The sequence below is a fragment of the Cavia porcellus genome, unplaced genomic scaffold (assembly GCF_034190915.1).
Source record: "Cavia porcellus strain 051 isolate PalLab524CR breed Dunkin Hartley unplaced genomic scaffold, mCavPor4.1 scaffold_14, whole genome shotgun sequence".
Lineage (NCBI taxonomy): Eukaryota > Metazoa > Chordata > Mammalia > Rodentia > Caviidae > Cavia > Cavia porcellus.
The window spans coordinates 69,801,208-69,825,340 of NW_026947497.1; the positions used below are offsets into that span (position 1 = coordinate 69,801,208).

The 24,133-nt window shown below is 37.3% G+C and overlaps 1 protein-coding gene across 10 annotated transcripts in view; it reads left to right on the forward strand.

Annotated features, from left to right (window-relative positions):
* Lpp (LIM domain containing preferred translocation partner in lipoma) overlaps positions 1-24,133 on the forward strand; it is a 606,732-nt gene that overhangs the window by 261,294 nt on the left and 321,305 nt on the right. For all 10 annotated transcript variants that reach the window (XM_013160167.3, XM_063261224.1, XM_013160168.3 and 7 more), the window contains one exon: positions 10,601-10,713. In XM_013160167.3, coding sequence (XP_013015621.1) covers positions 10,601-10,713 — 113 coding nt within the window. The remainder of the gene's footprint in view (positions 1-10,600; positions 10,714-24,133) is intronic.

Here is a 24,133-nt window from a genome sequence, read left to right on the forward strand (position 1 = left end):
GCCAAAAGAAGTAAGTGAGGCACAGAAATAGGATGTAGCCCTCACCCCTCAAAGCAAATCTGTCTGAGAGAACAGAGTGGAATAGTGGTCACTAAAGTCTTGAAAGGGAAATGATAAAGAATAGGCAGAAAATGCATACAGGGTGCCAAGGTGTGTTTAAATAGAAGATATTATTTCTACTATGTGATAGTATGGTCACTGTAGTCTACAACATTCTATGACATATTTAAAGAATAACTAGAAGTATCTGAAGATTCTTAACCATAGAAATAATTGATGTTCAAGGAGATGAAAATACTAATTATCCACATTCTATTATTTATTATACCTGACCTACATGTATGCAGTTATCATACTATATGCCTAAATGTATACCAGTAGTATGTGTCAATTAATAAAAAGGGGAGCATTCTGAAATTTAAAATATTCAGAGCTACACTTTGCAGCAGTAATCTGATGAGAACATTTTAGGAAGCATATTTGAACCCTGTGGCATTTCTGTTTTCTCCTAGGAGTCTGGCAGTTAGAGAATTTCTCCCATTCAAATTAAATGATGTGAAAACTTGGGAAACTCTGAGCAGGGTCTTTACCAAACATCCAGTTCTCCAAACTACAGTCCTCCAGAACGATACCCTAATTGCCATAGAAGTGAGGAGCCACATGTGTGAAGGTTTATTTCTATGTGGTCTTTTCTGTTCCATTATTTTATGTCTGTGCCTTATACCAGTGCCACATTGTTGTGATTACTGTAGCTTTATAATACATTGTGAAATCAGGAAATGAGAGTCCTACAAAATTGTCCTTTTTTGAGTTTAATTTTGCTATTTGGCTGGGGCAAGAGGAAGAACATCAATGAAAGTTTTCAATTTGGCACCAGTGTACTATATATCAGGTGCTTTGGGAAAAGATATTTTAGACAGAATGGAGACCATTTATGTTATTAGTGCACATATGAGGGATTAGATATTTTGGTGGCAGTAGAGATGAAGAACAGGAAATGGACTGGTGTAGCTAATAAGGGTTCCTGTGTTCAGTGTATTTGGTTGGGGCCACAAATGTATTTCCAGCCTTTTTGATTTGGAAAATTGCGATGGAATAAATAGAAAAGTGCAGGACATGGAGGAGGTCTGCAGGTCCGTGGATGAGTGTATCTGAATTTAGTTTTGAGTACTGAGATATAAATTCAATTAGGGAGACTCAGCTCAGAAATGCAGACATGCAATCAGGAGCTCCATAATAACTCTGGTCTTACATTGTTTATGAGTGGTATATTAACTCAGAATTCTTTTTTTAAGTGCAGTGAATTTGTGGTTACCATGGTGGCAAGAGCCAAATAGAGTTGGGGGCACCCATAAAAATGGAAATCTGGTTAAAGACAGTTTCCAGAAGCTTCTGTAGCTTGTCTTAGTTAAGATGAAAACAGAGTGCTCCATGGCTGTTGACATGTGTTTTATTTTGAAGTGGCTATTATTGCTCCGGTCTGAAATCCTTAGCCTTGATCTCTTGGAGCCTAATGTTCCTGTTCTCCAGCTGAGAGAGACTAATTCACCATCTTGTGTTGTAAACACTCACTCATTTTAGCTGATTACACCTCCAATGATTCTCAAATCACTAAAATTACTAATTGCTATTCCTTACACATCAAAGAGTGAATCCTGAATAATTAACCCCAAATAAAATTAGATGAATTGGCCCTTTTAATTAGAGTCCCTGCTGCTGTTTGTTCTGAGCTTCCTTTTCTTACTGTTAAGAGACTTTTAGAATGATTAAAACTGTTTAAGACTTAAACAGCCAGTGACCTTTTAATACAATATAAATCCATGAAAGCAATATTTCAGCTAGCAGGTGGTGAAGTAAATTTTTAGTGCAAGTACCTGTCAGCTCCAGTATTCCTGTGGGAAAAGAAAATGCATGCCAAAAAACAACCACCTTGAAATGAAACGAGTGTCTCTATTTGATTATTTTTAAAGCGTTTATGCATTTGCTAAGCTTCAGACTTGATGAAATAAATGGCAAGGTTGAAGGAGAGTGAGTAATGGTTGGCATCATTTTGTATAAATAGTAACAAGAATTTCTCAGCGAGAATTTGCAATGCATGAAAGACGGAAACTGGAGAAATCAGAGAAGGCCCTCAGCTTTGTTTGCCATTCTTGGTTTTTGAGAAATTTCTTGAAGCAAGGAAATGGGGTCTGACATTGGGGAAGAAGTTTTATGGGATTTTATTGCTGCTGGTCGTCAAGCTGAGCTTGCCACCCTGTCCATGCTTATTCAGCTTGGATTTGATTGGAGATATTTCATATGCTTGTCTGTTACAAGTCTACTAAAGAGCAAGAATGTCTTTGTCTGTCTTCTGAGGTTGTCAAGCCGGCTTTCTTACTATGCCCCATAAGTCTCAGTTTCTTGTTTTTTTTCTGTAGTACATATGTCTTTAGCAAGAATTTAGATTTGAGAGTACACTGGGTTTCCTGGTGTGATATTATACTCTTTGACTATTTCCCACATTGATGGAAAGTAATTTCATCTATGGAACGAAATAAGTGCACTAGTTCAATAGCTTGTTTTTCTTTAAAAATTAAAAATAAATTTTGGCTTGTAATTTTGAAAAAAAAAATTTCGTTCTTTACAGACACAATGAAAAATAGTACAGAAGATTCTCATTTAGCTTTGACTTACTTTTGCCAGTTTTTGGTGTCTTGGGCAACTATAGTAAATTTACCAAAACCAAGTAGTTAACAACACGGCAGAATTACTCATTAATGTGCACTTTGTTCAGATTCTATCATTTGTCTTACTAATATCTCTTTGGCAGTATAGAATTCTATCCACAGTTCCATATTCCACTTCTCTGACATTTACTCTTAGGGATCTAAAATTTCAGATAGGTGTTCAATCCTTATTTTCAAGGCAGTCAATGATTTATAGCCAGGGCTACATATCAAAATCATTCAGGAAGCTCTGGAAGGTGCCTTTATCTGAATCACAGCCTCAGAGATGGTGGTTTAAGTATTCTATAGTGGGACATGGTCATGTGTAGTAAAACAGAGATTTAATGCCCACCATCAGCTAAAAGCCGTATTGTCTCCATACCTTACGCACTAACATGGTCACGTATCTCACCTTACTGGTCCTTCTTTCCCTCCTGTGTCCATTTCCATCTCTGCTTTATGGAATGAAAGCTAATTCTCCAAAATTTCTGGAGGACTTGCAGGAGTTTCTGGATGCCATTCTAGCTATGGAGGCAGTCCTCACATCTGTCATTGCAGAAGCAAGAGCAATACAGTGCGGGTGATGGCAGTGTTTCTGGAAGCTAAAGTATCCCTAAAACTAGATGGCGACTGAAGGATGAGGACTCAGTCACATGATTTCAGTGAGATATTTCACAGAAACATGCAACACTATCTCCTTTGAGACAGAAGTTATCACCTTCCCAGCTATTAGCATCACGGTACCTCTGTGACTCACCAATACCAATCTGTTTGTACTAGTGAATCTAATTACTACTAGTGGTTCTAACTTGTGTCAGTAATTGGAAAGGACTGCATTTGACTATAGACAAAGTACATCTGTTCATTCTGAGTTCAATTCAGTTTAATATAGATTCATGTTACTCATAATTAACAGTCATAGCATTATTACTATTTACCAAGCGTCTCTTGTGTGTTCTATGTAGTTTTCCTAGAGGTGAATAAATCAAAGACCCTGCTGTCAGAGACCCCCTAGCCTGTCAGGTGAAAGCAATAGATAAGCAGTTAATCTAGGTGCAGAGTACATGTAACAGAACCCAGCCAGGACGGAGTGCTGCACTGTTCTTGAAGATGAAGATGGTTCACTCTACAGGTGGATATAGCAGGGGTCAGATAAGTTCAGTTGCCTCTTTAAAGCTGTTTTAGGGTTAAACCTTATTGCCCCAGGTTCTGTTATCCTCTTTGGAAGGAAGGTAAACCTCTGGCCTCAGTGGCCACCAGGGGTTGATCATCTGTCTTTAAGTAGAAGGAGTATTTTTAGAAGATTCTCTCAAAACAGTTGTGTTTGCTTGCCAATTTCTTTTTCGTGTGAAAAATTAAACTTTTTTTTTTGTTTCCCTGGGGTTCTGCCTCATTCTCTGCCCACAATCTGAATTTTTGAATCAATCTTTTTTTCTGTCTTTTTCCTTCCTTCCTTCTCTCTCTCTTTCTTTCCTTCCTTCCTTTTCTTTCTTTCTTTCTTTTTGTTTTCTTTCTTTCTTTCTTTCTTTCTTTCTTTCTTTCTTTCTTTCTTTCTTTCTTTCTTTTCTTCCTTCCTTCCTTCCTTCCTTCCTTCCTTCCTTCCTTCCTTCCTTCTGTTTCTTAGAGACTTTGACCTTTTAGTACTGGACCTGAAGATACCTTCATAACTGATAAGATTATGCATCAAGCTTCACTCATCCCCAGATTTATTTTGAATGCCCTTTTTGGGAAGTTGAATTATATGATGTGCTTTGGTGTTTTAATAGCAATTACTCTGCTTTTGTAAGATGAATGACATTTGATGGATTAAAAATGGATTTTAAATTACTGGTTGGTTCTAGTTGAATTTCAGAGCCTGACTTGTTTCCTTTTGTCATATTATTTACTATTCATTCAGTACTTTCCGTGGAGAAATGGAATAAATCCATTATCATATGAACGGAAACCAGTGTGTAATTGAAGAACTCCAATATGGTTAGACGTGATCCACTAAGGTGCTTCACATTTGTGCAGAATATTTTTTCTATAATTGAGCAAGAGAACTGTTGAGCTCAGTGAAGTCCCCAAGATTCTAGATTAGCTAAATATGGAGTGAAACTGTCCAATTTAAAATCATAGCGACGTCATCTGCTTTAAAGACTCTTTGTGCTCTTAATTTGAGAATTTCAAAGAACATCTGAAGCTAAGTTATTTAGAAAGATGACAGCACATTATATTTTGGCTTTGGTAAATATAGTGATGTATTAAAATTAAACACTGAGTTTGAGTAGATTTTGTGATTCAGAGTATCTTTTTTTGATTCTTAAAAAATGCATGACTACAATTCACATCTATTGTATAGTAATTAAATCAAAGGCAGAGAAAATTCTAAAATAACACATCCCACAAGCTATAGGCAATATCTTTTACATACTGGTTTATAGAAAACTGAGACCATATTATAAGCATTATTCAACAGCAGGCTTTTTTTCCCACTTATTAATAGATCAGTTTTTCATGTTCTTCCCCCAGATGCTTCATGAAGACTCAGCCCCTTACTAGATGTGTGTCTTTGCCCTGGTGCCATTTGCAGAGACATTTCTCAACCTTTTTCTTTAAAATTGTAACACTCACTAATACTCTAGCAGTTCTGTTTCCCTTCCTTGATCGATATTTCTTTATAGTACTTAACCACCATTTAATACTCAGTATATTTTATTTACTTATTGCTTAGTATTTTTTTCTCTTTCTTCTCCAGGGTAAATCCCCTGGGTTCAGCCCTTTTTGTTTCTTTTGTGTATTTAATCTTTGTTCTTGAGCTCAGTGAAGTCCCCAAGAAACCCCAGGGTCCACAATAATGTCTGACACATAGAAAGCAGAGAAAGTGAATGAATAGAAATCAGATATGTATGACTGTCATAATTTTGATGGTCACAAAATATTCCAGAAGTGTAATCAACGATTAGTATGTGTGTTTTTTAACCAGTTCCTTATTGATGAGCTTTCTGAGTTTTCCCATTGCCTTTCATTTTTATGCAGAGTATATAGTACGCTTCTATGCACACTTTTTAACTGCTTCTTAACAGCATAATTCATTATAAAAGGCATCACTTGGGCTATGACTGGATTCCAGTGGCAGGGTGCTTGCCTGGTTTGTGCTCTTGGTTCAATCTCCAACACTGCAAAACAAACAAGCAAACATATAAAGTGGTTATTGCTGAGTTCAAGTTTATAAATATTTTTGAGAATTTGCTAACTTTGCCAAATTTTCTTGCAGGAACTTAGTATCACTTCTACTCCTAGTAAAAGCATAAAAATATACCGGTTTCCTTTTACCATCAATATTTTTAAAAATATGTATTATCTTTAGTTGGCACAAATAATCATACAAATTTTTATACTGGTGTGTAATGTGACATTTTGAGGTATTATATATATAGTCACAACAAGGTGATTAATGTATCTATCACCTCAAATAATTTTCAGTTATCATTATTTTTTATCTTAGTCCTTTTTCTAAGGGATATGATCTTTTAGAAAATTAAATATTATCGGAATCAGTTTATTTTGCAGTTAAACAGCAGAAGATACAAATGGAAGAATGATAGAAAGCTTAATTTTACAGTGTACAGTAATGCATGATAAATACCTGTACTCTAAGGATGTCTAGCATGCAAACTAGTACAGGCAAAGCCAATGTCACATAACTGCTCATCTACAGGAGAGGATTTATGGGGAGTGAGTTCGGTTATTATTTTGATGACTGTGAGGACAGACAAGCTGAGAAGGCCAAACCTTTCCCTGATAATGAACATTCTCCCAGTGAGCTTTCAAAGGGCAGCACATACAAAGAGCAAGGATGGAATGGGAATCTTGATGCTGCTTTATTAATAGTTCCAATGCTCCTTGACCTCTCTTTGTGAGAGAGGTCTTTGGTTGCACAAGATGGGACACAGGCTTTGTCTTTAGCAGCGGGCAGGCTTTTTAGCTCATCCCTTCTTGCAGGAGTAAGTATGCACAATGAACTACAGGATTGGCAGGATATAGTATGAGATCCTGATATTCTTCTTTAGAGCCTCAAAGAATGTTCCAGGTAAGAGCTGTCTGTTCTGTCCTGGGAACCAGATCTTGCGTGGCACTAAAACCAGGAGCATAAGTGACAAAGTTCTTTCTAAAACTAGGGTAATGTTTTGCACGCCTGTTGTCCCATCTACTCAAGAGGCTGAGGCAGCAGGATTGCATGTTAGTGGCCAGCATGGACAATTTATGGAGACCCTGTCTCTAAATACGTAAACTAAATGAAACTAAGACCTTAAAGGAAGAGCCAGATCCTTAAGATTAGTAATCTCTCTCTTGTCAGATGGAAGAGTAGAAGTGGGGTGAGCAAGAGCATGAAAGTGCTTCATCTGGAATACAAACAACCTATTTGATAAATCGGAGCACTCTCTTTCCTAGTTCAGTGACAACCAGTGGTGCCAGTAGACTGAGAAGGTTGAGAAGTGATGGATTAAGTAAGATTTATCTCCAGTCGTTCTCTTCCACTGTGTCATATCACAGTGTTTCCTGGGAGTTTTAAAACTCTACTCAATTGAACATTTGGAAATAAATGTTTTCTAGGTGACAAAAATTTCTCTGCTTTGTGTGCATGTCATATTTTAAAAGTATATTCCTGGCACAAGGGATATATGTAAGTGCGCTGTGGGCTAAACTCGATCTGAGTTTAAGGTTCCTTCAAGGGCAGAAAATGAGGAACTGATCTCTTCTTGTCCCACTTTACAGGAGAGAGACAAAAATATAAGTAAGTCAAGGGATGACATTAAAATTTGCATAATGAAAAGTAAAGTTTCCGACCATTCTTGTTCCTTGGTTGAGAAATTCAGGTTCCAACTTGATAATATGTTCTTGGAAATCTGGCTAAAAGATTCTCCATAATAACACAAATATACATGTCTAGATATTACAGCAAAGCAGTTCTATGGATATTGTGTATTAAAATGATGAGCTGTGAGTGTTCTTATAATTCTTACTGGAGTTAAGACACTTTAAAGAGTTTTTCAGTACAAGTACCCCAACTTTCCACCCCTCCAAAGTACCTGTTTTCTCTCCCTTTTCCATATTTCTCTTTTTAGGCATATCCGTCTTATGTATTTTCCACATGTGAGCTCTACTGCAGAGTGCTGCTGTATGAAGATTTGATGGTTGAGCTTGAATAACTGAAAATTTTGGTCTGACTTAGTAACTGATCTAAATAAAGCAGATAATTATGAAGTTATCACTAAGGCTTTTTGAAATCTGTCAAATTCTACTTAGAATGATGATGGTTGTTGGTTTTAAATTATTTCTTTAAGAAATACATATCCCATTTCCCTTTTCTGTTTCTTTTCACCTTCAGACTATCATCAGTCTCTGCCTCACTGTATTCTATTAGAGAAATAAGGTGAAGAGAAATAGAGTTGGAAAGAACTCCAAAGACAGGCAATTGTACTTTTCATTTCACAACTAATTTGCCGTGACATTTTGGATTATTCATGTGGCTTCTGTGGGCCTTTGTTTCTCCTTTTGTAATGTGATCTCCAAGATTTCATTCAGTTTTATCTAATACTCTGACAATTCCTCATGACATAACAGAATCTGGTGAATTGTAAGTATACTCAAAAACCCTCTTTTACAGTGAACATGAAAAGATACAGGTCCAGGTAGAGCGTTTTCACCTGGGTATTAGGTTGTGAGCTTCAATCAGTAGTCACGTCTCCAGCACCTCACGTCTTCTTTGCCTCACTACTAAAGACCAGCTTGCATGGATTCTTGTCATGTGTAATCAATTTTAAAGGTAGGAAAAATACTTAGTGACAGTTCTTATTTCTTAAAGGCTTTCGAATATTTTTTTCCATGCACTTTGTGGCCAAGTGAGAGATTCTGAGTCCTGGATAGGCATTTTAATCCTCTGGATTTTCAACCAGTACTGGTCCCTTACCTGTTTTCCCCACTTCTGCACCCAAACTCCCACTTCTGAATTGCTAGCAGATAGAGTATGTGATTACACATGTTTAGATAATATTCCTTGGTATTCTTGTAATGTAGCCAGTTTTTATGAAAACTTCAGGGGGTTCATAAGTATTTTTGAGAGCTTTGTCCTAACAAGAAGAAGGACCAAGAATATTTGCAGATTTGTGCAACAAAAGTAAGAAAAGTGGGGAAAATGTTAATGTGACATAATTTGTGGAACCTTCTTAACCCTGTGGGTCTGCAGTAGAAATAATGTGATATTTCGCTTAAAGTAGTGAATCTCAGCATGTGATCTCAGACTCAGTAGTGTCAGAATCATCTGGGGACTTGCCAGAAATGCAAACTGTTAGACTGTTCTCCAGACTGAATTAGTCAGAATTCATGGGAGTGTGACCCAGAAATCTGTATTTAACTAGACCTTTCATAAATCTTGAAGTTTGAGAACTACCCAAATAGAAAGTTGTGTGCTTGAGAAGTTGTATGTGAAAATCTTAGCACATTGCCTGACGGATAGTGAGGGTGTTTTAAGCTGACTACTCTAAGGATAGTGTGTTTGACTTCTTGATACTCTGAATTTGGCTGGGGGCTGGATTTGGGACCTGTGGCTACACTATTGGCTACTGGAAAGCCAATAGAGCCTAAGCAAACCATTTCAGTGATGTGTGAGAAGAATCAAGCCCGTGTGCCACTTTTCTACTGTGCCCCCTCTTTCATTCTTGGATTCTTTCTTCCTCCAAAGCATTACACTGTGATGTTTGATACTATGCAGGAGGAACTAAATCTTGAACAGCTGAAAGGCAAGGAAAGCCACTTATTCATAAACAGAGGAGAATACTTTCTGAAAAAACAAAAATTTTTTTAATAGGAAGAAGAAAAATTATAAAAAGCGTTCAAGGAGGAAGTTTCTGTTTATGCAATAAAATGTCCCAAAAACTCTTCTAAAAAAATTCTGCAACCATGAAATGTGTAGCTCTTACACGTATGTTTATATGTCAGATTTTAGTGATTAGATGCACTCTTAACAACTACTCTTGGTGGTCAGAAGTGTTGGTATTTTTTGGTATCCTGAGCCTCATTACTTTCTGCATGGATTGTATTTAGATTTCCATTGATTCTTATTTTAGTTTCTCCTCATCGGCAATGCATGTATTTTCAAAGTTTCATAACTTCTATTTTAACCAAAAAATTTTTTTCCATGCATTATACATTTAAAACTCTTTTCTAGATGCATATCACACTAGACTAGTCGTTATGCTTCCCATTTTTATCATCCACTAATACTATTTGACTTTCCAATGTATTGCCGTTTTATGACTTGCTTTTTATTCTCTATTCCCTGAATATTTTTTTGCTTGTGTACCTATATTCCTCCTGTTTTTCTGCCCAGAATAGGCTTGTATTGTACATCATAAAGTTCAAGGACAGTTATATAATCCAATACAGCCTCCTTTGTTCTTTCATCTGGACGTAAGCATTGCTTTATGGTGATTTGCAGAAGTTCTGTTTTTACCCTTCACATACACTGTGCCTTATCTCTCCCTTGCTGGTACTCATGGTTTTCCTCCTCTATTTGGTTACAAATTTACTGATGGCAAGCATGGAGCCTTACACAATTTGTTAATCCCATGCCCCAGCCCAAGCCCATTTTCTCTTTTTGCTAAATGTATCTAACCCCTCTAGACTTTTTTTGTGCCACTTCTAAATATCAAATGTGTTCCTCCTTCCTCAGAAAGTTTAGGCTATTAATTAAACTGAGAAGAACTCAGGGATAGGGAATAATTGCTGTCCAAGGCAAAAGATTACATGCCAGAGCCAATTAGAATGGAGTAAAATGCCAGCAAATATATCTTTTAAAAGAGTCTTATGAAACTGCAGCCCTGTTAACTTTGTGTGTGGATTTCCTTCTACAGGTGATTTCCTCCCACCGCCTCCTCCACCTCTAGAGGATCCCAGCATTCTTCCATCTGGCTCTGGAAACTTCCCTCCTCCACCACCTCTCGATGAAGGTGTCTTCAAAGTGCAGGTAAGAGCTACGGTGGAAACCATGCTTATGAGCCATGCTTGGAAGCGCATGAATTCAGTGATTGTTTCTGTGGTGGATAAACATTTGTCTAGAGCCTACTTAGGGCTTTGCTACTTGCAAGGAGCTAAAGCACTTTAATACAGAATGCCCAACTCAAGCTTCTCAGAGTTACATTGGCTTACACTCTGAAGCCCTAGAAATCTTCTTACCTACTAATTTTGTTTCAAAACCAAAAGCAATTTTTTAGGAATGCTGTTTGAAAAGTCCACATTTTCTCGTTAACCAAGGACACACAGGCCTTTCTATAGTCTTCTCCCTCCTCTACCCGCAAACATTGCATCCTACATGAGTAAGGCTGATATTTTAAGACTCAGCTTGGTCAATGTGGCTCCTAGTTTGTCAGCAGCATCATTCTAACAAAAGCAGAAACAAAAATCATCAATATTTTCTCTTCTGGGTAAGTTCAAGGGTGAACCTTTTACATTTGTATTGACTACACAGAAGTACTGTGTGCCAGAGTGTAAATTGCAAAGAAATTTACAGATGAGCACAGAAACAATGTTAGAATTACTTCTTAGATTGATCATAGGTGTCTTATGACTCGTGTCACCATTTATGCTCAAGATATCATACATATCAGAACATTAAACTAACAAAAATCGTACAATTATTTTTTTATTCTTAGATATGATGATGCTAGTATAGATGTATTGAAGAACAAAATAGGATATTTGTCTTTTAGAGAAATGTTTGAAGTTTTTCCAGATGAGGTAGAATGGTATCTGATACTGGTTTTAAAATAGAAAGAGTTTAAAACTACTGTTGGAGAACACAGGCAAAAAAAACCAAGAGGTTAGTTATAACTATTGGGTGTGGTCTACCTACATGTTTAAAATCTCACTTAAAAAGTGTAAATGAAGAAAGAACATAGGAATGAACTGTTTAAGCAATTCAGTCTGTTTTCTTGCTTTCTTTGTGTAAGTATCGGGTTAGAGGAAATAAAGGACAAAATGATTCATTCATTCCACAAATACCTGTGTCCCTACATGACCACTATTCAAATACTACAAATTCTGTAGCAAAGAGGATATATGTCTCTTGCCTTACGGAACTTACGTGTTAGTGCGTTAGTGGATGTAAACAAAGTACACGTTACAATGTACAGAAGAATTGTGTGTTAGGGAAAGTAGGGAAATGTATACAGCTTTTTAGAATGAGCATGATCAGGAAGAGCTCACTGAGAAGGTTACATTTAAACAAGGGCTTGAAGGAGAAGAGGAAGGAATGAGCCACATGGGTTATGGGGAGATTTTCATGGAGTTAATGTCAATAGAAGAAGCTTTTAATAGTATTGATCCATCAGAATTAGTAAGAACCAATTGTAATCACCAAGTTTCAGTTCACTTTTGAGGCTAGATTTTTGAATACTATTACAAATTTTGTATCTTGCATGAATAGCAAAATTTCCTGTATTTCTTTTGCTCTCTGCTGCTAAATCCAGAATTCAGATGTCACTAAGTCAGGAGTTCTACAAATTGTATTTTATGTAGCAGAACCTTTGGCAAAAAGTGACTGGCTTACCTTACATATAAGTCACAAAAAAATTACCCTTGATTTTGGTTTTGTAAATCTTTGGTCTTATTTTGTTTGTCAAATGCTTTGCATATTGTTTACTGAGCACAATTTAAAGAATCACTTAATTCTGTCTCCTGCATTGCTATGGAACCTATTTTGTTGCTTTTTAAATCTTTACTTTTGTTAAAGTTGTTTGACCTAATGAGTGAAAACTTGTGTTTGTAAACTAGTTAAGCAGCTACACTCATTGAGCAATTTTGATCAGACCACACTGGGTCTCCGTATATTTATAATTTTTTTTAAAAAGGTAAATACACCTAATTTTGATAGTTAGATGACATAAAAATAAATTTGAGGTTATTAAATTGACATTACTATATGTACAGAGATTTTGATGTAATAATAAATATCAATATGTGAGACTAAAAACAGCAAGGATTGTAAGACTTTGCCAGTCAGTCTCATGAAAACAAAAACCATCATTCCATCCCTTCCTTGAAAACAGGATGCCTTTTCATTTGCTTGTGTCCTCTTTGATTTTTTTCTATCAATGTCATGTATTGTTCATTGTAGAGCTCCTTCGTTAAAATTTATTCATAATTGTTTTATTTTAATTTTGTAACTATTATGAGACTTCATTTTTATAATTGTTTGCTTTTTGCACATAGAAACACTACTGATTTCTGTATTTTTATTTATTTATTTATTTATTTATTTATTTATTTATTTAATGCCGGGAATAAAATTCAGTGTTGACTTTGTATCTTGCAACTATACTAAATATATTTATTAACTCTAATAGGGTTTTGTGGAATCTGTAGTGTTTTCTATAAACACAATCATATAGTCTGCAAACAGGGACAATTTGACTGTCTGGCTTCCAATTTGGATGCCTTTCATCCTTTCTTTTGCCTAATATCTCTGTCTGGAACTTTCAGTACTGTGCTGAATAGAACCGGTGAAAGTGGCCATCTTCATCTTGTTCATGAGGCTTTCATAAAATTACAAAAAGTGTCTTTCTGTGTGGACTTTGTTCTGATAAATGTACTCAGGCCATGACTTTGTTTTTGAAGAGGAAAGAAATAAACAAAAACCCTGTTGCCATGTTGGCTTATGTTCTCTGTAAAACAGAAGGGAGAGAGATAAAAAATAAAGTAGGGTTTGCCAAATGGAAATGGACAAATTTGGTAGAGAGTGTGTGTTATTTTTGAGACTCTTCGGATGGAAGATTGTTGGCAAGTTTTTAAAAAATGGACATGTCCTTCCCTTGTGTAACAGTAACTTGGGCAGAATAGTGCCTTGGCTTTATACTGGCCATAGCTAGAACACCTTTAGACAGGAACTATAATGCAGCCTAAAGCAATAAGATCACTGGAAAAAATTCTGCACATTTTCATCTCAGCTCTGGTGAAACGTCATGTTGCCAAGTCCAAATTATAGCTGGTAAATGTGTGTTTTTATGTAGAAGTCTGTTTATGTTTCCAGCCAGATTTTCAGATCAGAGCCAAAAGAATGTCTACTAAGTGTGACTATGAGAATTATAAGATATTCAGGGCTGAAAGAGACCTTAGAGGTCATTTAGTCAAACCCTGGCGCCGGGCATCAAGATGCAGTCCTTTTAAGTACTTACTGAGTGAATTAATTACCTTTTCTGGGAAGCAGGGAAACTGAGACCCGAAGCTGTGTGGAGTCTGCAGTTTCCAACAGAGCCTCCTCCGAATTTGTCCTTGACCTTGTTGCCACTCTACCAGATGGCTCCAGTTCTAGGATTTTTCTTAGCACTCTATCAAACTGCAAGGCTTTGGAGATAAATGCTTTTGCTGAGAAGAACCAGGAGCTGCTGGATATTTGTTTGACTCTGGATCTATAAACTTATTTTTATAGTTGTAAACTTATTTTTCTTTGAAGAAGGCAAATAAATATTGTCAAGAATTCTTGTTTTGAGAATTCTCATGTTTGTGGGAAATTTCGAAGAAGACCAGTGAAGATTTTAGTTTGCTTTTCAGGTAGGATCAGTTTGACCTTTGTGGCTGTGAGGTCTGGAGTGACTTTATAGCGGCCACTTCATTCATCTGGTCTTCATTCCCACTTGTTAGCCAAGTACCTTCCTCAGTGGCTGTGTATCTGTAGGCATTAAGATTCAGAACTTGGCCTCAGAGACCTGGTTAACCTGAATCTCAAATCTTGCAACTATCAGCTAGCTTTGCTCTGCTGTGATTCCACAGTCCACATTTCCTTTTATTTCCAGCAAGCCCATAGATAAGTACATAGCATTGCTTAGGGCAGTTATAAAGGGCAAGAATGTCTCATAAAAATTCAGATTTGCAAGGGAACTTGAGATCATGCAGGCACATCAGTCTGTTGTTTGAATCTGTAATTTTTTTTTCACTTTAATAAAATGTTTATGGATGACTTATAGATAGGACAGCGCTGAAAGATGGATTAGTTACAGTATTCAGAATCAAATTTGGCGGGTATATATAATATTTGTACCTAGCTTCTAAATCAAGGCCTGCCATAATAAATTGTGTTCGGTCATAATGCTTTGCTCAGAGGTACAATCTAAGTCTTACATTGGGAATAGGGTACATCACTTGCAAGTATGTATGTGCAACTTGGAAACAAATTTAATTAGTTTGCAATTTGATAGCTGGGTAAAATTTTAATTTTAAGATGGCAGAATGGATTTTTTTTTTCTTTTCTGTCATTAGCTAGAAAAAGTAAAAGCCCAGAAGAAGGACAACAAAAAGTGTCCTAGGACTATTATTTCCAGGTATAGAATTACTCTTTGTTTTGAAACTAATGGCATTTTACAAAATTTATTTATTTATTTATTTATTTATTTATTTATTGTAGTCGTTTGTTTGGTTAAGTGGGAAGATACTCATAGGAGCTCAGTTCATACCAGTTAAATCTGGAAGCTGCTTATTTACCCATCAGCAGTAGCATGAATAAAGAAAATGTGGTATCTCTACATAATGAAACGGGACTCAGTAATAAAGGACACAGTCAAGACAATTGTAGGAAAATGGATGCACTTGGAAAATATAATGTTGAATGAAACAAATCAGACACACAAAATTAAATATGTGGTGTCGCTCATTTGAGTAAGGCAAAGTACAAACAAAAAGCACAATGAAGTATGGGTAGAAAGGAGGAAAGGGATGAATCTCTTGCAGATGTCCAGGGATCTTACAGAACCAGGATGAGAGGAAGAGGGGAAGAGGAAGGGAAATAAGTAGAATAAAGATACACCATATGGGAACCTAGTAATTTCAGGGAATATAAATATTTTATGTCATAAACATGAACTCAGATTAATAATATCAACAAGAATAAAAATGGAGAAAGTTGGGGCTGGGGGTTTAGTTCAGCGGCATAAGCGACTGCCTTGAAAGCAGGCAGTCGTGAGTTCGATCCCCGGTACCGACAAAAAAGGAAAAAGACAAAAAAAAAAAAAAAAAAGACAAAAAAAAAAAAAAAAAAAAAAAAGTGGAGAAAGTAGCTTGAGAGGAGGAAGGGGAGGGAATTTAAAAAACAAAAGAATCAAGCTGTGTTATGTACATGTACCCCTTCCTCAAGATGACCGTAAACTGCATGCACTGTAAGCATGCACCAGTGCAGGTTTAAGGATTCTATTGTTGGATGTCAGTGGGCACATTGTGCATAAAGCAGTGTCTGGCCCAGGAGCAGGAAGTCCATGCTAAGGATAGCGAAGTGTTCCGGAGACTTCCATGAAATCCACAGAGATGTGCCTGCTGAGACATGTTGGCTGCCGATTCAGATGCCCAATGTTTAGCCTCCTCTTTTTATGAGAATGTTGCTCGATGCTTTTCGTGTGCTGTCTTTAGCAACTCCTAACTCTGCCTCTATTCCTGTGGCTGGCCCCATGGCTTGATTTTAGATGCTCACTGTCCAGAAGTTGCAGGATTCTGGTTTTCATCTCTGCTGTTCTGTTTATCTAAGCAAACTGACCATTATTGCTGGAGTGTTAACTACAGCCCTTTTACCTCAGTAACAGACTGTTTCTGCCCACATTCGTTTTCCCAAAGTCTAAATTTGCTTTTTCTTATTGAAGTATAATTTTTTTCCTTAAGATTTCCTCACATTGATTTTCTTTCTTACCCTCTTGACCAGTAATTCACTGTCATAAAAAGGGTTAGACCAGGAAAGAGATACGTGGTATGAATACAGAAATAAGGTGATTGTTCGAAGGATATAGTGGGAATGGTATAACACAAACTATACCTGCAATTAATGCAAAAGGAGGAAAATGAGAAATCTCTGCCACAGTTTGCTTTAAAATCATCCTCTAAAAGCTTTTAAGCAAACTCAGTCCCATTCTTTTGAAAGTAGTCTGAAGCTTATATAGACTTAATGGATGGTGGCATGTTTTTATTTTTCTGCTTATTCACGTTCCATTTTTCTACCAACAAGATCTTGAGTTCATAGCTGTGGACACTTGTATATAGGAACCCACAGAGGCAGGCAGCAGGGCTGGCTTTATATTATCTGTACAAATTTTATCATAGAGACTGCCCATTCCTTTGCTGGTTGGTGTGAGGAGGAACCCAAGGGCTGATAGGAAAGAAGATGAGGCAGCTGAGGTTAAGAAGTGGAGCATTTTGGGCAGCATCACTAGAACAAAGGCAGCGTGGTCAACCCATGCTTTCATCTGCTCTGAAGTGCGTGTCTTTTCCACAGGGTAAGAATACGGGGGTATCTTGACCTATGAAAGCATACCAATGGAATGAGTAAGGTGATTATCTTTTTCATGGCTCTAAGCCTTGTTCATTTTGGGTCAGCAAGCCCTAGTTGATTTGTAGATTGTGATCCTGGCAACAGCAGCAGCAGGAGCAGCAGCTTATTTCGTGATAACCTCTTACTTTTATGGTTCACAGATACAGGTCGGTGTATGCTTAGCAAGAATGGTTGGGTCCTTTGGCATGTGCTGGCTCTGGTCACTGTGACTTTATAGAAGAGAAAGTTGAAGAATTCCCGTTTGCTTTTTACTCTGAATAGTCCTCTGATTGTATATTCAGATGAGAAGGAGGGAGGTGTTGGTGTCTTTCCTTGTAGAAATGTGCGTTGCAGTAGCAGATCTACAGTTGATAAGAGACATCCTGAAGTTTCATTGAGAATGGTCAACTATTTTTCATGGGATACCATGTTATCCCCCTTCTTCTCTCTTCTCCTTCTCCCCTTTTTCTTTCTTCTTCTTAACAAACCCGGGGGCTTGTACAAGCTAGGTGAGCGCTCTACCACTGAGGTACATTCCTAGCCCTTTTTTCTCAAAGAGTAAAGCTTTCCTTGGGATTGACTGTGGCATGTGTGTGTCCATAAATGGACTCCAACCCTATCAACCAGGCTTCCATAAAACAGCAGCACACACTCATGCTTTCTGCAGCAAGGGATTAGTCAAACAATGGGCAGAACAGTTCTTATGGGGTAATTGGTTGCAATCAGTTCTGTGGTATATTTAGATGATTAGCTGAGATTAGTTTTGCTTTAGTGCCTGAATTTCTGTGCTTACCTAACAGAAGATTTCCTTTGCCCAAAGTTAAGCAAAACTGTTGTTTACTCTTTCTGAAACCTAATATATTTTAATCCCAATTTGTCTCTCCCATCAAGAGTCTTCATGGTTTCATCAAAGTTGAGATATATATATGGGGTTTTGGGTATGTATAAAAAGTACCAATTCTCCAAGGTGAATGTAATTATCCTGCTTTAAAAGCGTACACTAACATTTTACACAAGTTGCATACATTAAACACAATGAGAAAAATATAACACATGTTTTCTATTTAAAAAAGTAATAGAAGGAAACAATGTACATCAATTTTCAATAACATTTTTTGGTCAACATCTGTGTGTACACTCGCACTGCCAGTGTATACACTGCCAGTGAATTACAACAGTATTCTTCTGTCTTTATGTCAAGTAAAACAGTTCGTTGAGTATTTTGTAAAATTTTTAACTTTATAGCATCTCTCTTTTAAGAATCATTTGTTGATATGTATTGTATAACCACATTAGGAATTGTTAAGCAGTAACATTTTCTCTTCATAGACTATTGTTATTTTGATAGCTCTTTTTCTTGTATTCTTTGTCCTATTATGTTTTTTTCTTGTTCTACTTTCCTCTTTTATTTTTAAACCACATTACTTCATCAACTAAATTTGTTGGCACTTTGAATGGTATATATTCTAAGTCTTCAAATATCTGAAAGTGACATTTTTTTTTGTTGATTTGGGTAAAAGGCTACAAATAGAATTATAAGGTCAAAGTTGTCTTTGTTTACTGTTCTACAAGATTTCAGCACTATCAACCTAGTATTGATAAGTGTGCCACAATAATACCAGCTTTTAGAGTTATAACTGATTTCTAGAAATGTGTTATTTGCATAAATCATGAAGAAAACGGAAAGTTACATACTATCTTTTATAATTACCACACACTTGCCTTTACTGAGATTAGCAGTTTTTCCTTAGACTTTCAGTTATTGCCTAATGCCCTCCCATTCTACTTACAGAGGCCTACTCTTTTCTTTCTCCTTGTTACCAGGGGTCAAATTGACAACCTCATGCTTGCCAGGCAGGCAATGTGCTGCTGAGCCATATTCTCAGTGGGGTCTGCTCTTGTTACTGTTATTTTCAGAGCTAGTCTACTGTACAAGCACTCTGAGCTTACATTTTTCTTGAAATATCATAATCCCTGTTTTATCTTTGAAGAACAGCTCTTTGCCAGGTATGGAATTCTTGGTTGCCACTCTTTTCTTTTAGCATTTTGAATGTTTCAACCCCCTGTATTCTGGTTCCCAAAATATCGCTAAGAAATCTATAGATAGTCTTATTGAGGCTCCCTTGTATATGATGAGTCTTGCCTGCTCTCTTGTTGCTTTCAATTTTTTTTTTGTTTTTGACTCTGAACATTTTGATTGTGAGATATCACAGTGTTTGTCTCTTTGAGATTATTTTTTTTCTTTTTTGTCATATGTTGAGCTTCTTAGAGGCTTATAACCATCATGTTTGGCAAGCACTTGTTATTTTAAAGTATGCTAACTCTTTCCTTTAACTTATCTTTTCTGTGATTCCCTAATGCATATGTTGGCCTGCTTTATATTCCAGTGTCCAGCTGGTAACCATTGATTCTGCTCAACTATCTTTAATCATTTTATTTTCTATTCCTTAAACTTAGTAATTATCATAGGCTTATCCTCATGTTCATTCATTCCTTCTTCCTGATCAAATCTCTTTAATTCTTCTAGTGAGTTTTTTCACAGTAATTGTAAATTATACTACTTACTTCCAGAATTTCTTTTCAGCTTCTTTTTACTCTTTCTTTCTCTTTATGGTATTTTCATTTCTTTTCATTCCATATATTTTTCCCATTTCCCATTGCTTCCTTAGGTTCTTTGAGCACATTTAATACAGAAATTTTAAAACCCTTTTCAATTATACCCACTGCCAAGTTCCTTCTAGTCCAGTTTCTGTCAGTTCAGTTTTATTCTTTTGTATTTTGTTCTGAATGAACCATACCGTTTACTTTGCATGTTTTATTATTTTGTTGTTGTTAAGTATACATTTGAATCTAATGATGTGGCAATGCCAAGCATTGATTCTCTCTCTCTCTCTCTCTTTCTCTCTCTCTCTTTCTCTCCCTCTTTCCTCTCTCCCTATCTCTCTCTTTCTCTCTCTCCCTCTCTCTCTGACTCCATCTATGTCTCTGTCTCTGTCTGTCTCTCTTTCTCTCCGTTCACACACATATACAATGTATGTGGCTTTGCTTTGCCCTCCCTAGCATCCCCTCCATATCACCACAGCTTTTCCTCTTGCTTCCAGAGATCCTGGGCTCTGACTGAGAACTGCACTACTGTGTGCTGTCATATGGCACAGTAAGCACACAGCAGCACCCCTGTGACAATGTATAATAGACATTAAGCTACTTCCAACATTTATTCAGATCTACCAATATTTCTGATGCAAGATTAATTTTTTTGTATGTGAAATTTCATTTGCTGAATGTTCGTAAATTGGAGACTTAATGTATTTTACAAGACCAGTATCACAAAATATCATTGAAGAGACCTGTGGAAATCATTTAATATCATAAATATTGAAGCCGCAGATTTAAATGGTTCTAATCCAGGCTATTATTCTTGTGATGAGAAATCTGTGGCCCAAATTTCCTGAGTGAACTGTTCAAGGTGACACAGTTAGTAAAAGAGCTGACTATATCCATGATCAGAGATTTCTGGACCCCCAAGCCTGTACTCTTCTTATGACTTTCTTGTTTATTTCCCCTTTAGCAACTGCTCGAAGGCTGGATCACAATTTAGATTCCTATATCACCCCTGATCTTTATTCCACTGTGAGAATATAGAGTATCACTTCCTTGATATTTGTGGATGGTTGATTAATTTATTCTTTGACCAACTAATAGGAGTTCTCTGGGAACAGACTACTGAAGTCTACCATATTTGTACCCTTTTTTATGCTTTTGACCCTGATGTGTGCAAAACATGTGAAGGCTTCAACATGTGCCCCCTCTGGGCTCTGACTCAGGGTGGTGAGGAAAGGAAATGGAGAGGAAGTCATAAGCACGTGCATCTTGAACAAATTAAGCTTGTCTATTTTTAGTCCTGGCTACTGTTTGGAAAGTGTAACCTCTGTTCGTGGCAGTCTGGCAAGTGTTTTCTTAGTGCCATTTCGAAAAGGGGAAAAATAAATATAGTGAAAATAGTTACTCAGTGAAATCACATAAAGTTTCCCCTTTTTCTCTGGATGAAACCTCAAACCCACTAGGCACAGATTCCTCGACCTCAGTTATGCATGGCACAGCCTCATGAAGAACAGGAGACTGGAGTCAGCAGAACTGAGTATAGCACGATATGCTCTGATGCCTCAGAGGGAGAGTGGGCAGGGAGGAGGAGGAGCAGAATGGTGACGCTCCTCAGATTTACTGTTTAGATGTGCCAGTTCCCAGATCATTGCCTCTTGGAGGAAGGCGAGCTCAGTGCTACATAGAGATACACATACCACTCTAGTCCTTTGCTCCAGCAGTTCCTTTGCATGGGTACCTACTTATATGAAAGTTTTCCTGAAGGTTTTATGGCCACTCCCTGAATTCAAATACATGAATTACTTCTTAGTTAATGTGGTGGCACTTAGAGAATTTTTCCAGTCTAAGGCTGTATCAGTTATCATCTGAGAACAATAAAGAGAGCCTTATGCAGGTTGTAGTGACCTCATCCGCGTGGAGAAAGATCACTAGAGTGTGATGTGGCTGAACTGAAGGGGCAGTGATAGCAGGGGATGGGAATCAACCTGAGTTGTCCATTGATGCAGACAAAAGCCTGAACCACAATGGTGGCTTGAGTCCAGGCAACTTGGGAAGGGGCTTTGGAAGAAAGGACTACAGGATACTTTGCAGGAGTCTGACTTTGCTTCCCATCTTAGGTATTAATTGGGCAGATCCTCTGAAAATTCAGGATTTTGCCACAAGTGTAACATGCACATTACTAGAGGAAATGTTGATAGTAATGAGCAAATATTGCCCCTCATTAACAATAGGGGTTGTACAGCCTCAAGATATAAATAGCTCTGCCTAGATAAAATTATGGCAGTGGGGTGAGAATAATATATCACTATAATTAATGCTAATTTGTGAATATTAGTCTATTGTTGTCATTGTTTTTTAATTGAATATGTATTAAGCTCCAACAGGGTGCTATGAATAATGCCAACTTGTAGTTGATTTATCAGAACACTGAAGATGTTATAAACACCAATAAATATAGCACCCCTTCGAGGTGGTAAACATCCATACCATCTCTATGAGAAGCAGTGGATTGTGTTTGCTGTGCTGACACCTTGGGTGAGAAGACAGAACTCTCACAGGACAGGAAAGTATTTTTCCTGTCCCTGGGAATTGGGTTAGAACACAGCACTAACAAATTCTCCTTAAATGTGTTCAGAGTTGTGGGATTCTAATTAAATTGTTCCATTTGTTGTTAGCACTTGGATAAGCAATAGGCGACCACATTTGGGGTCAACAGATTTCAAATTTAGCCTTCAGGAAAAATAAAGGAAGAGAGAAAAAAAGCATGTTAAATGCAAATTACTAGACCCTGCTTTCACAAGTCTGGATTTGGTAAACCTGGGGTGAGGGGCAAGGAATGAACCCTTTACATGGGCATCTGAGATGCTTCTATCTATTGGATAGCTGGAGAGCCTTCTGAAGTGCACCTGATATGAATCAGTAGTCCTCCCTTTTGCAGAACATACCATGCAGAAGGCCTCTGCATGGAGATTAGGTCAGCTGTTCCTCAATTTTCCTGGTCTTTTAGATGTTTCTATGGGGCTGGGATTTTTATGCTGTTACAGAGCCTCTGATGCAATTACAGAGTCTCTACCACCCAGCGTAAGTAGAATATACTTTAAAGCAAAATTTTATTTGAATATAGAGGAGAGGTGACAAGGAAAGTGGGAATAATGCTCAGTTCAGCATTTTGCCATTCCTTTGTCATGTGTCTCATTTCATTATTATAGACTAGGTTCTCAACTGTGGCTTAGTAAATGATAGACCTTTGTGTATCCCTTATCTCTTACTACTCTATCAAAAAGGAGATGTTTGTCAGGAAAGCCCAGAAAGAGGTAGGAGCATAATTCTGTAGTAGGGAAAGAGTTTTAAATTGAAGTTAGAGTAGTGAGCCTTGAGATAACTTCATTCCTTGACATCGTTAGATTTCTCCAACCTCCACTGAGTAAAGCAGCCATCTTGTCCCAGCCGTTGGTTACCATGTAATCCTAGGCTCTAAGGCAGAAATGTTTGTGAACCCTGATCACACATGTTGATATTTTGAGGAATCACATAAATGTCTGATTAAAGCAAGGCTCCTAGCTTGCTGATATGGACTCATACTTACCTTTTTCATGAAACAAAACCAAACAAAACAAGGAATTCCTGCTAGGAATGTGAACATAAATTTTCTGTGCATTGCCTAAAATCTATGTGATTCTTACCTTGTGTTTTTCCTACATCAGCGCTAAGTCCCAAGATACAATGACCCCCTCCACTCTCTCCTTCATCAGGGGAGCTGTGTGTATCCTTTATAGATGTCTGTAACTTGGACTGGGGCTAGACTTCATGTATGCTGAAGGCTGGTCCCTCTGCAGACCTGATCACGTCTGACCCTTAGGTCTGATCTTCTCTTCTTACCTGAAGGAACACTCATGCTTTTCAGGTGCTCCTCTTAATCATGGTATGGTTCTGATACCTCTTTACTCATGTAACAAAAAAAGTTAAATATGTTTGTTCATCCAAGGTTTTCTTCATTGTTCCTGTATCATGCAGCTTACTTGGTTTGATCTACTTAGCTGTTGTTTTCCCTTAGTGTCTCTTGTTTTTATTTTTCTGTAACCTCTTGAGCTTCATATACTGACCCCTGTGTCTTTGGCCCTTTAATGCAGTTATTTGTGATGCACTCTTCTCTCTAATGCAGTTGCAAGCACATGCGATAAAGAACCAATCGTTTTCCTTCCATCCCTTCTTCTTTCTCTTCTAATCTGCCTTCTTCTTTTCCTTCCTTGTTCCTTCTCCTCCTCTTTCTCTTTTTTTCTTCTTTCCCCTCCCTTCCTTTCTTCCTTCCTTCTCTCCTTTCTCCTTCCTTTCCTTTCTCCCTCTTACCTCCCTACCTTCCTTTCTCCCTTCCTCCCCATTTTTCTATTTCTAACCTTGCTGAGCCTATAGTACGTGGAAGAGTTCATGAAAGCTATCCTAAATGGCAATGCAGAAAGCAAACAACAGTATTGGGGCTTGGTCTTTAAATGACACTTACAGTCAT